General features: G+C 33.1%; 1 protein-coding gene across 2 annotated transcripts in view; it reads left to right on the forward strand.

The window, feature by feature from the left end:
* The first annotated feature begins 6538 nt into the window (after nucleotides 1-6538).
* The window catches only part of LOC111613386, a 9561-nt gene continuing 2334 nt past the window's right edge, over nucleotides 6539-13765 (forward strand). Inside the window, exons 1-3 of one of the 2 annotated variants that reach the window (XM_023354731.1) lie at nucleotides 6539-6698; nucleotides 7355-7462; nucleotides 13213-13320. In XM_023354731.1, coding sequence (XP_023210499.1) covers nucleotides 6543-6698; nucleotides 7355-7462; nucleotides 13213-13320 — 372 coding nt within the window. In that variant the 5' untranslated portion in view covers nucleotides 6539-6542. Of the gene's footprint in view, nucleotides 6699-7354; nucleotides 7463-12815; nucleotides 12919-13212; nucleotides 13321-13765 lie in introns of those variants that run through there. The other variant, XR_002754760.1, reaches the window with a different exon arrangement.

Below are 13765 nucleotides of genomic sequence, written 5' to 3' on the forward strand. Positions count from 1 at the left end.
ATTTCCTGGGCAAGTTCTGTGTACTTGCTAATTTTTTCAGTGCATGTGCATGTGTTTTGTACATTGTGAGTGTTTGGAATGTCTATAATGTATATGATTTTATTGTGTTTGTCAATGAGTGTGATGTCTGGTCTGTTGTGGTAAAGTGTTTTATCTGTGATTATGGCTCTGTCGTAATACATTTTGTGAGTGTTGTTTTCCAATACTGTCTGTGGAATATACTTATAGTTCATATTATAAGTATATGTGGAATATACTTATATAATAACCATATTATAAGTATATGTGGAATATACTTATAATATGGTTCATGAATGTCTAATAATTTGTGTTTGTTTGCAAACTCTTGGTGTATTATATTTGCTACTTGATTGTGTCTATGTAAGTAATCTGTCTGTGCCAAGAACTTGCACCCAGAAGTAATGTGTTGTATAGTTTCTGGCATAATGTGACATTTTCTGCATGTGTCATTTGTGAGTGTTGTATCTTTGAGTATGTGTTTTCTGTAGTTTTTAGTATTTATGACTTGATCCTGTATGGTAATCATAAATCCTTCCGTCTCCCCTAAGAAGCATCACCGATCTAACCAGCTGTTTGACACAGTTGTCAACAAAATCCTAGGCCAGGTCATAAGGATGCCTGCCGTGGAGTGCCTTTCTAATCCACGACTGCTTGATGGTGTCTATACTTTTTATGTGTTGTGTCATGTCTGTATGATGTGAGTGTAAGTTTAATGGTGTGTTATTTGAGTCTGCTAGAGTTACTGCTTTATATAACTGTGATGTTTCTCGTTTCTTGTAGAAAAACTCTCACAGTGACTGTATTTGTTTGTATTGAAGGTTAACTATGTCAATCAGGCCACGTCTGCCTTCTTTATGTGGAAGGGTTAATCTTTCTGTGGCGGATTTAGGATGATGTTGTTTATGCTTAGTAAGTGTTGTTCTTGTTTTCCTTTGGAGTTGCTCAAGATCTGTGTGAGTCCAATGTATAACTCCAAAAGAGTATGTGAGTACTGGGATGACATATGTGTTTATTGCTTTAACTGTGTGTTTTGCATTTAACTGTGTTCTAAGTATAGCGTTTAACCTACTTTGGTATTCTTTAATTAATCGTTGCTTTATTTGTGTATGTTCTGTTAGTTTGGCCTGTTGGAATCCTAAGTACTTGTAGAACTCGCCCTCTTCCATGGATTCAATAACGTCTCCATTTCCAAGTGCAAAATCTTCTTTCTTCAGGATTCCTTTTTCTATGTGAAGTTTTTTGCATTTGTCTAGGCCAAACTCCATTTGTATGTCCTTAGTGTATGAATGTGTGATTTGTAGGAGTTGATGAAGTTGTTTTTGTGTGGATGCATAAAGTTTTATGTCGTCCATGTACATGAGATGTGACAGTGTAAACTGTGTTGTTTTTTCATGTCTGATATTGTAGCCATATTGCGTGTTGTTTAACATGTTGGATAATGGATTCAGGGCTAGGCAGAACCAGAGAGGACTCAAGGAATCTCCTTGAAAAATTCCTCGCCTAATGAATATTTCGTTTGTTTGTATGGAAGTGTTACTAACCCTGAGATGTAGTGTTGTTCTCCAGTGCTGCATAGTGTTTTCGAAGAATGCAATGAGTGATGGATGTATTTTGTACATGTGTAGAATATGTAGCAGCCAACTGTGTGGAACACTGTCGAATGCTTTTCTGTAGTCTATATATGCCATGTGTATGTTTCTGTGTTGTTTGTGTGCTTGCCGTAGAATGACTGAATCTATGAGTAACTGTTCTTTGCATCCCCTGTGATTTCTACGGCAACCTTTTTGTTGTTCTGTAAGAATGTCGTGTTCTTCAACATGTTTGTATATTTTGTTTGTGATACAGGATGTCAATAATTTGTAGAGTGTTGGAAGACATGTAATTGGTCTGTATTGTGTGGGGTCTGTGGTGTTGTTGTTTTTAGGTTTCATGTAGGTGATGCCCTGAGTAAGAAATTTTGGCATGTCTTGTGGATTGATGATGATGTGTGTTAGATGTTTAGCTAGTTCCTGGTGCAGTGATGTAAACTTTTTGTACCAGAAATTGTGAATGTTGTCTACACCAGGTGTCTTCCAGTTGTGTGTTCTGTTAACAGCGTAGCGAATGTCGTGTACGTTTATTTCAGCACAGGGCATAGTTGGTATGTTGTGCAAGTTTCTGTTCTCCTCCTCGATCCAGCCTGCATCAGCATTGTGTGTAACAGCATTGGACCAAAGAGAAGACCAATAAGTTGTGAGTTCTTCTTCTGTTGGTGTGCCACTGTGCTGTGTATCAGTGTTTGTTTTGGTACTGATTTGTCTGTAGAAAAGTTTTTCATTGTTTGTGAATAATTTATTTTGTTGTTTTCGTAGTGTACATGTTTTGTATCGTTTGAGTCTACGTGCTTTGGCTGCGAGTTTTTGTTTTAGTGTATCGATGTATTCTGTAATGTGTGTGTTGTGATGTTCATGTTTTGTGTGTGTTTTAATTTTCTTGAAAATGTTTTTGAGTTGTTTCTTTAATTTGGGTGTTATGTTGTTTTTAGTGTATTGTGTCAGCCTGCCTAATTGCTGTCTAATGTCATTTATTTGTGTTTCTATTCTTCTCTGCCAGGCAGGCTTATGATAGAATTGTGTTTTGTGTGTGTCTGTCTGTGAGTGTATTTTCAGTCCATGGTGTGTTACTACTGTGACTGCCCCAGCATAAACTAATGTATGAATGTCTGTAAGTGTAGAAATTGAATGAATGTAGTTTGGTAGTAAGTGAGTGTTTACATAATCTAGTGTTTTTCCTACTGCCTTTGACGTGTTGATTTTTGGTATTCGTGGTCTTTGTGTGGGATCTGTACCAGTATATTTAATGAGTGTTTCCTGAAATATAAGTGAGAGCGTATTAACTAATTCTATGTCTATGTTATCAGTGATGGATGGGGAAGTGCCTGCAGTATCATTAGTGGTACTTGTTGTGTGTGTGCTGTAATCAGTGCTTGTTGCTGGATTATCCTGACAGGTTACGTGATCTTCATTAATGTTAAATGTTTCTGTCTGTTGATGTATTTGATCAGCAACCTGTTGTTTGATAAGTTCAAGTGTTGTTTGTGGGATAAGGTTGTTGTGTATAATTGTTCGTTTTTGATCAACAACCCTTTGTTCGGTGACAGTGAGGTGAGGATATTGTTGTGTGAATCTATGGTGTAGTTGTTGTCTGTATGCTGTCATGTTTGTTTCGAGTCTTGTGATGGTGTAGTAAGTGCGGATGATAAACTCGTTCATTTCTGTTGTCCATTTCATCCGTTGGCGTGGTTTTCCAGCCTTTGTGGTCTGTGGATGCATTGCCACAGAAACACCAAGGCTAGGTTGATTCCTCACATCTGTTGAGGGCATTGCAGTAGCCATGCTTGGGCCGGCGCTGCTTTCGCCACCGGTAACCAAGGGAGACTGGAGCCTATTTTTCGAACGTGAGCCTCTGCCTAACCCACGAACGCGGACCTTGTTAACCCGGGCGACGTCCGAGCCGGTATCACACTTTGATCTGGTTACTACCATGATAATTATCTCCACAGAATGTGGGTGTGTGGTCACTCTTAGCTTCATTTCTCCCCATAGACCTTACTGGCATGGGTGTCTCTACCAGGAGCTTGTGCTCCAGTCTGCATTGCTCTATGGTTCAGTAAAATTACTGGGCTCTCCCACCACGACCAGGTGGTGACCATGGGAGAGTTATTATTATTATTATTTTAATTAATTTAAATCTTAATCTTCATAATTATATATATCTTAGTTTGAATTAATAAAGATTTGGATTAGAGAAAAATGCATCATAAAAAATTTTTTGGCATATATTAACTTATTTGTGATGGTAATATTTGGAAATTTTGCATCTGTAACAAATTTTGGTAAAAAATTACTTTTGATTAACTTGTATATACATATACATATTTATAGTCTGTACTGTAAGTCTGGAATCAAAGAAACTATTTTGATCTTTGTTTATTCTTTTACAAATAAAGCACAGTACATTACATTAGGAAAAATAAATTCAAGTTTTTTGATGGTGAGGATCTGCAGTTGGCAACAGTTGTTAAAGAGTTTAACAGGCTACATTTGGAATTTGTATCGATCACTTATAGCTGTCTTGATGCAACCTGTTAAACTCTTCAGCAACTTTACATTAACTAATTGCAGTCATCATCATCAAAGTAACTTGAATTCATTCCTCCTTACTCAATTCATGATTTATCTGTAAAAGAATAAACAAAGATCAATATAACTTCTACTGTTCCAGATTTATGGGACACCCTGTATATGTGTGTATTTTATGTACAGTTGACCCCCTTATAACACTGTTGATAATTCCGTTTTATATGAATTCCATGTTATACGAGTCATTTAGATTTTACAAATACGTGAGCATTCAAAGCCCGGTACATGTATTTGTAAAATCTAGGTGACTTGTATAACATGGAATTCATATAAAACAGAATTATCAACAGTGTTATAGGGGGAGTCGACTGTATACATACACATAGCACCAGGTATGTACTGTAACTCAGTATTTTATTAATAAACTGAATCTGTATACATACACATACAGGTAAATATATACACATTCTACCCAAATTACTTTTGGGTAATTTTCATCAATTTTGTAACTCATTCTGTACTAAAGCCCAATTTTTTAAAAGTCATTCCTGGCTATACTCATATTCTTTTTGGTTATTTGGTTGAATATGGATAACCTACAGTCATAATAGATGCTAGTGATACTCAGAAGAGAGATAATCTTGTCCTAGAGTAGTGTTTTTCAACCGGGGGGTCGCAAAGCCTTACACGGGGGTCACGGGTGAAAGAAAAAGACAAAGTGTTTGTAGGTCCTACACTACAATAAAAGAAAACTAGAATTTCAGTGAGAAGGCTGTGCCTGTTTATTTTACAGTACAATTGGTTTTTCGATCGATATTTAAAGAAAGAAAATTAAATACGTAGTTTTTAAAATCACTGATATAGTTTTAATATAGCTCTGGGGGGTCGCCAGAATTTTTTAACTTGTGAAGGGGTCGCGTATTCAAGAAGGTTGAAAAACAGTCTTAGAGGATATATCTGTTACATTACTCTTAATAATTAAGTCATTATCATAAATCGAATATGAACTTATGAATATTCTTACTCTTAGACATTAAAGGAATTCTCACTCCGCAACGAACAACAGCTTTGGCCATTTTTACAGAACAATTAAAATATTTTTATACGGGATCAACACGTGAACAACTTAAACATGCTCGCCAAACAAATGTATCTTAGCGCCCTCTGCTAAAAAAAAAAATAATAATAATTATCAATTTATTAAATTGTGTTAAATTATATTAATAAAGTATTAAATTTTATTTGATAAAAATTAAAATGAATTTCATTTTTTCAGTAAAATTATTTAAATTGATAAATAAAAGCGTCATTTATTAACGAACTTTTTGGTGCTTATTTTGTGCTACTTTCGAATGGCACGAGTTATTTATACAATGTCACGTGACGATAAAGGCGCTTTCTCTCACTGGTCACTGCACAATCCAATGAAAAGTACTCATGCAAAAAAAGAAAAAAAACATATTTTTAAGAAGTTCAACAGATCATTTTACTTACGAATTAAACATTTCCAAGCATGGGTGTATGTAGAAATTTTCCAGGGGGACAAAGCTCGGAGAGAAATAATTGTTTTGGTTTATCATATTTATGTTATTGAATACAGTATTGATTGCATCAAAGCATACAACAGTCCAGGTGTAAGGTTACATATATATGATAATGGTTTGTGGGATTTTTTACACCATCCAGGGAGGGACAAGTGCCCCGTTTGCCTCCCTCTGAGATGCAAATGACATTGCTATAACAGTTATATTGCAAGACATAAGAAGATAAGAAATGACAATTGCTTAAAGTAGTTGGGTTTTGCAAGGAGCAAAAGAAAAAAAAACTACTATTGCTGAAAAAGATTACATAGAAATTAATTAATACGAATAAATCTTAATCCTACAATAACATTGGTTTTTAGAGTCATAAACTTAGTATTTACGGGGGGAACTGTCTGCCAGACATTGTTCATTCGCATTGCTATAATTCAGAGGACAATCAAACAACTTCAAAACAAAAACCGAATTAGTGGGAAGGTTTATAGCAAAGGCGTAATATACGCGAATTTCCAAGCGGAGTGAGAAACAAACAGCCAACGAGGCAGCATTTAAGTCGACTTTGTGCTGGTTTATAATGCGCACCATAATAATGAAAATAAAAAAAAGTCCAAGAAAATAAGCTTTAGAATCAAAAAATAAATACTAACACTTACTTTATTAAAAATTACTTTTTATTCTGTAACATCTCGGTAATTTTAGTACGTTTATTTGAATAAATTTTCCTTTTAGCGAAGTTTTACATTTAACAAATATTCTACCAAATTCGAGGGAAAATAATTTGTTATAAAGTAACTCTCCTTTAAAAAATGCAATTAAAATACTCGGAATATTTCATCTATGACGTAAAACTTGTGACGTAATGCGTGACGCATTGCAACGACAAATTCGAATTCGTTCCATTTCGTATTGTTGCCGACGCCATCTTGGAAATTTTTGCTTTCCGGAAATTGCGAGTTCTTTTTCTTTCCATTTTAACATTTTTCGTACAAATTTTCATAATGAAAACTCGCGTAACGTAAGTAACTTAATATTTTTTGATTAATAATATTAAATAGTTTAAATTAGATACGCTTTAAACTTAGATTTGCGGTTTGTAACCTGTAAGGATACGGAATGCGTTTTTATAATTTTATTTATTATTACAAATATCTTAGCGATATTTTACAAAAAAGGGACTATTTTAGCATTTTAAAGAAAAGATTTGCAATTAGTTAATATTCTGACGTAGAACTTGTGACGTAACGCGTGACGCATTTATCGCACGTTCGATTTCCGACGCCATCTTGAAATAGAAAGTTTTGTGGAAATTGCAAGTTATTTTTCCCTCTGTTTTGAGATTTTTCGAAATACTTGAATTATATAAACCCGAATAACGCATGTAATGTAACGTTTTTTTATTTATAAGCAATCAAAATTGAATAATTGTCGATAGAATATTAAATGTAAAAGTCCTAAATTTTCATTAAAAATATTTAAGGTTGTTTTCACTTAGCATCGAATTAAATCATCAGATTATAAATAATATTCGCTTGTATATCGTCTTATATTGTTTTCAACGAAACAATAAATGTACTGTATTAGCAAATGATTTTAATATTAAGTGAATTAATTAGTTAATGAATCATCTTGATGTTTACTATTCTTAATAATTAAATTCTTAAATTATTCTAGGAAGAAGTATTATTCTCAAATTTTATAATCCAGTTTTTAAAGAGACACGGAATTGTTTTGGAAACTTCTTGTGCTCAAAAAATTAACAAGAAGCAAAAGAAAAGAAAGGTAAGACGTTTTTATTTTTATTCTAATTTGTTATGTATTCTATACACTGATGCAGTGGAAAATTGTATATAAAAGTTTAGAATCCTCATTGATGAATTTAAGAATTTAGAATAATATGTATTACAATTTTACTTAAAAAAATTAATTTATTGTTAAAATAACAGAACTTTACAATTTATGTATTATTTATTTCAATGATAGGTATATTTTAAATTTAAAAAAAACGTGTTTAACACACTGCAAAAACAATCCATTGAAACTTTACACCAATGCACTTGATTGGTTAGGTACCATTGGAAAAACTCCAAATTATCTAAAATTATTAAGTAGCCCTCCCAACTGCCGACAATTATATTTCTGTCTCTATACTAGCTGTTTCTATGCTTGCCTGCTGACAACACATACATCTCTGGCTGTGTGATGGGCTGGTGTAGCTTGCCTGCCTTGTTGGTTGTACCCAGAGAAGATAATGTCCACTTCTTTGTGGGGTTAATGTTGACCAATGTAATCTGCTCCATCATACTATCTGTCCATTTGTTTATCACCTCCTGGAGAGTGAATTCCATCACCTCTACAAGTGTGGCAGGGTTAGGTGACAATATAAAGTGACAGGTCTGGAGGATCAAACCCTCCTGAAGGAAGGGATATCTAAAGATTGCGAGTGATCCAGACTTAGGATCTGTGGTCTCCCACTGGAAACAAAATGAAACGAACCCCAAACCTTGAAAAGCACCACAAGGACTTCTTCAAACTCTCTGTATGTGCTCCAAGAGGAGTACTTTCAAGTCTTTTAAACAGGTTAATGCAGTGTCTCTGAAAACTCAACTTTATAATGATGATCATTTCCTGATAACTCCACTAGCTCTATTTGATACTTCCTCTAACAATTTAAGGAAATGCTGTGCAGAAGCTGAATGCTGACCCCGAGAATAGTAGTAATGGGGCAATATACTCTGCCAGTGCCAGTTGAAGAGCGTAGCCAATCATCACTGAAAAAGTCATAAATAGTTTATTTTTTTCTGGAATTAGTACTTTCTGAAGTTGACTTTGGTTAATCAATTTTTGAATAACCAACTGTACTGTATAGTGAAAAAAATTTGAATTCCTAGTTGGTTGCCCATATGACTAATGCTTTAAGAATTCTTGACATAAGAAAGTTCAGTGTAACAAAGCTTTCAATAATCGAAAATAGTTTTCTGGACATTATGCTGAAATTCTCTGGTATAGAGAAAAACTATGATGGAATGGGAGAATTGAATGACAGGAGTTGGGAAGTGTCAAGGATGTCCACCCAAAAGAAACTGCCTGAACACAGTCAATTCAAGGAACTGACTTTAGAATTGTTTTGAATGGGTTGATGGGATAGTTGGTTACATACTACATATTCAGAATGTTCTGGAAAGACCCCAAAAAACAAATGTTGAAAGACCTATAAAAATTCCTGTGATCAATACTAGCTACAGATCTTTTTGAAGGAAACTGCCAAATAGGAAGATAACAGAAATGATAATGGGAAGTTACATGAAGGAAGAGGAAAGCAGAGTGTCTCAGTTCAATGCATCCTTACCATACTGTAGTTATGGTTCTTCAGTAATTCAAAGTAATGTCATCTGACAAAAACACTGAAGGGAAAAAACATCAATTTTCATTGTCTGAAGAAGCTACCATCCCAGAAGCAGTTGATTTCAGCTCAGAAAAAGACATTGCAAAGGAGTATGGAGGAGTCTCCTAGTCTGTCAATGATTTTAAAAGTTCATTCCAAGATTGAAAGGAAATTCAAAATCCAACCTTGGTTCCAAATGGGAAGAAATTGTGTGGCACACAGTACAGTGATATGGAGAAAGTTGTTTTCATCTAGTTTCTAGATGTTCAAGAACAATAGTCCCACAAATAGAACCTTTCTTTAAAAGAGTGTTTCAGAGTTTGTGAAAATGCTTAGAGCAGAAGACTTTCAGGAAGGTAATGGGTAGATCTTTAGATTTCATAAGAGTGTGAAATCCTCAAAAAGTATCTTCAGGAAAAACAATGATGTTTGTTGAACATAGCTTGTCATGACTTATAGTTGAGATACAATTGTATGGTGCAGATGACATTTTCAACCTTCAAACAGGCATTTTCTTTCAACTATTGCTGCATCAAACTATAGCTGTTAAGAGTGACTATAAAGAAAGCAAAAATAATGTCCACTGCACATGGCATACAACGAGATCCTTATTTATTGATTGCTGGAGTGTGAGCATTTGCCAAACTGTCAACAGTCCAGAAATGATAGAATAAAAGTGGCATGATTTCACATGACCTGAATGAGGAAGGAATTTAAGCAGAATCAGGGATTCAGGCAGTACAGATGTTGCTGTGACTGGCATTCATTGAAGCATTCACTTTGTGGGAGTGAACAAGAATTTGTTTGTATCGTTACTTTCTGACTCAACAATAAGTTCTATATGATTGAGATAGAGTATATAGTGATTAAGAGTAGCTAGCATGCAAACAAGTAATATTTCTTCTAGCTTCTAGCTAAATTTGAAACATTGATTAAACTCAGTTTACAGCTAAGAATTACAAAATGCAATCATATAAGAGAGTAAATTTTGAAACAGTTTATTAAAGACTTTAATAATGCAATAATACAAACTATACCAGTCAAGACAAAAAAAATCATATCACATATAACAAATACAATCAGTTAATTCCAAAATATTCTTAGTATAGAGTTATCCTTTGCATAAATTCTGAGAGCAATAAAATATATTTACCTACTTTTAATTATCTTTTGTAATTAAGTTACTGTTTACGTATTATTATTGATATAATGTTAATGATTATAATTATAAAGCTGTGTGTGGGTTCACACACACACACATAGTTTTGGTATTGTGTTTATTGGAATTAGATTTTTTGAACCTTAAAATTGGATAGTGTAATGGCAAATTCTGCTAATAATCCTAAAATCCTAAATAATCCTATTTTTTGCATTTACAAAGATCCATAAATCAGGCAACACTATAAGACCCATAATGCCATGTTGTGTACTCTCCTATTAGAAAATGCTATTCATAATCTATTTAAAGATTATTTAAAAACCTATAGATTATCCATCAGTAAAACAGAGCAAATAATTGATGATTTGTGGTAGTCAACTTATAGGAGATGTTTATATTACAGTCTTAGACTTTATACTGTACCTGTGTGCCACTTAATACAAATTACAAGAAATTTTTTCCCTTTTAGACATTTATTATATAAAAGCAATAAGCAAGTCAATTGCAAATTTATCCTGGATTTAAGCACATGTTTCATGCTATTCCTTTTTTTTTACTATGATTACAAGACATATGTTCAAAAGAGAGGGGCACCTGTGGATAGCCTCTTGTCTGGGGTCCTTTGTCAGATATAATATTATTCGAAAAGTGATTTTATCAACTCTCCTATGTATGCTTATGTGCAAAAGATATGTGGAAGATATCTTTATTATATGGAAAACAAAACCAGATATAAATGGCTTCATACAACAAATGAATGACAATTTTTATGGACGATATTAAATTAGACCATGCCAGCAACTAAATGGTACATTTTTTTGGATCTTAAAATCAGCAATAGAAATGAAAATATCCACCCAAATTTATATTACAAACCATCACACCCACCATTATTTATATCTGTAAGCTCCAATAACCCCGGATGTATACAAAATAGCTGCTTTTAGAGCCCTGACAAAAAGACCCTTTACCCATTGTACAGATTTCACTGAAATGGCAAATGACTATAACAGTTTGAATATATTGCTATAAAACAGGTTACTATAGAAACCTAATCCACAATTTGGCTCAAATGTACTCTAGTGGTAGTGTTCAAGGCTCATATGCTAACAATGGGATAAGAGATAAAACTATAAGAACCTAAACAATATACTCTGTATCTGACTTTATTACATGTAGACCTATTCTGGCCAAAAATATGTATACAAACTATATTCTTACTTCATTTTTATGCCTTAATTAAACTGAAGTGTTTATTGAATAGTCATAGTTAATAAAATAAAACTGCACATCACTTCATTATTTGATTTGACTATTTCCATTCCAGGATTTTACAACTATTTTTAAATATCCAATCTAAATATATAAAATTGCTTGTCCTGACTGACTCACTCATTCATTCACTGATTCATCATCGCCCAGAGCAAACCGCTTAACCTAAAGAGGTGAAATTTGGTACACAGTTAGGGTACGTCATGGAAACGCACACTAAGAAAGGATTTTTCGAAATTCCAACGCGGGGGGTGAGGGGGANGAAATAAAAATCATATAGAATCTGGGTATGTAATATACAATGCATCTCTAAACTAATCAGGAGTTGTGGATTTGAGTCCCATTCAGGACAATTATTTCCTTTGGGATAGACAATGGACCATGTCCTTTCAGAATATTCTAAATTTAACATTAATTTAATTCTAATTAAATTTATTAGGAGAGCAGCTAAAGCACCTATCTCTAGCCAAATTGATTTGTTATGTAATTAGTTATTAGGCTCAACATAGCCAAATAGATAATCTGACATATCATTTGGTAATAGGAATGTGCTGGGTTGTTGTTTATTATGTAAATTAAACAATCAATCCACAAGAAGGAAGTGCAGCTACCCATTCTTTCACAGTTAAGAAAATATTGTGGCAATATAAGTTAAAACTTTCAGTTGTGTGAAATATGTTGTAAATTCCCGATCTTACAATGGGAAACGCATTTGTTTCTAATCAAACCCCAACCACTTGTAATGAAATCTGAGTAAATTTTCTTTTTAGCGAAGTTTTACATTTAACAAATATTCTGCCAAATCCGAGGGAAAATAATTTCTTAAGAAGTAACTTTCCTTTAAAAAATGCAATTAAAATACAGTACTCGAAATTTTACATCTATGACGTAAAACTCGTGACGTAATGCGTGACGCATTGCAACGACAAATTCGAATTCGTTCCATTTCGTATTGTTGCCGACGCCATCTTGGAAATTTTTGCTTTCCGGAAATTGCGAGTTCTTTTTCTTTCCATTTTAACATTTTTCGTACAAATTTTCATAACGAAAACTCGCGTAACGTAAGTAACATAATATTTTTCGATTAATAATATTAAATAGTTTAATTAGATACGCTTTAAACTTAGATTTGCAGTTTGTAACCTGTAAGGATACGGAACGCGTTTTTATAATTTTATTTATTATTACAAGTATCTTAGCGATATTTTACAAAAAGGGACTATTTTAGCATTTTAAAGAAAAGATTTGCAATTAGTTAATATTCTGACGTAGAACTTGTGACGTAACGCGTGACGCATTTATCGCACGTTCGATTTCCGACGCCATCTTGAAATAGAAAGTTTTTTGGAAATTGCAAGTTATTTTTCCCTCTGTTTTGAGATTTTTCGAAATACTTGAATTATATAAAACCGAATAACGCATGTAATGTAACGTTTTTTTTATTTATAAGCAATCAAAATTGAATAATTGTCGATAGAATATTAAATGTAAAAGTCCTAAATTTTCATTAAAAATATTTAAGGTTGTTTTCACTTAGCATCGAATTAAATCATCAGATTATAAATAATATTCGCTTGTATATCGTCTTATATTGTTTTCAACGAAACAATAAATGTACTGTATTAGCAAATGATTTTAATATTAAGTGAATTAATTAGTTAATGAATCATCTTGATGTTTACTATTCTTAATAATTAAATTCTTAAATTATTCTAGGAAGAAGTATTATTCTCAAATTTTATAATCCAGTTTTTAAAGAGACACGGAATTGTTTTGGAAACTTCTTGTGCTCAAAAAATTAACAAGAAGCAAAAGAAAAGAAAGGTAAGACGTTTTTATTTTTATTTTAATAGCATAGCATATTCAAATCAGATGAGAATAAGATTTTTTTCCATGTCTTATAAAAGTCTGGAAAAATATTTGGAATAAATTATTCCTTCAAATTATATTTATTTCATATTAAGATAAATTATAAACATTTAAGAAAAACATTAGCAAAGAGTTTAAATCATAATACAGTAGAACCTCGAAAACTCGGCTCTCGATAACCCGGCACTCCGGAAAACTCGGCCACACCCTGGCAGAGCAAAAAAATCCTTAGTTAATTAATTTTCATATAGACAGCTTTATAAAAGTATAAAAGCTCTCATAAAGTATTTTTCTGAGGTCTGTCTTATCAGGTAAATTACTGTACACAGTGTATTCATTAATTTTCATTTTCATGTAGTAAAGGCTCTATGCCTTCATAAAGGACGTACTTTTCCTTTGT

The sequence above is a fragment of the Centruroides sculpturatus genome, unplaced genomic scaffold, assembly GCF_000671375.1.
Source record: "Centruroides sculpturatus isolate CEXI.00-Female unplaced genomic scaffold, Cexi_2.0 scaffold1542, whole genome shotgun sequence".
NCBI classification, from domain to species: domain Eukaryota; kingdom Metazoa; phylum Arthropoda; class Arachnida; order Scorpiones; family Buthidae; genus Centruroides; species Centruroides sculpturatus.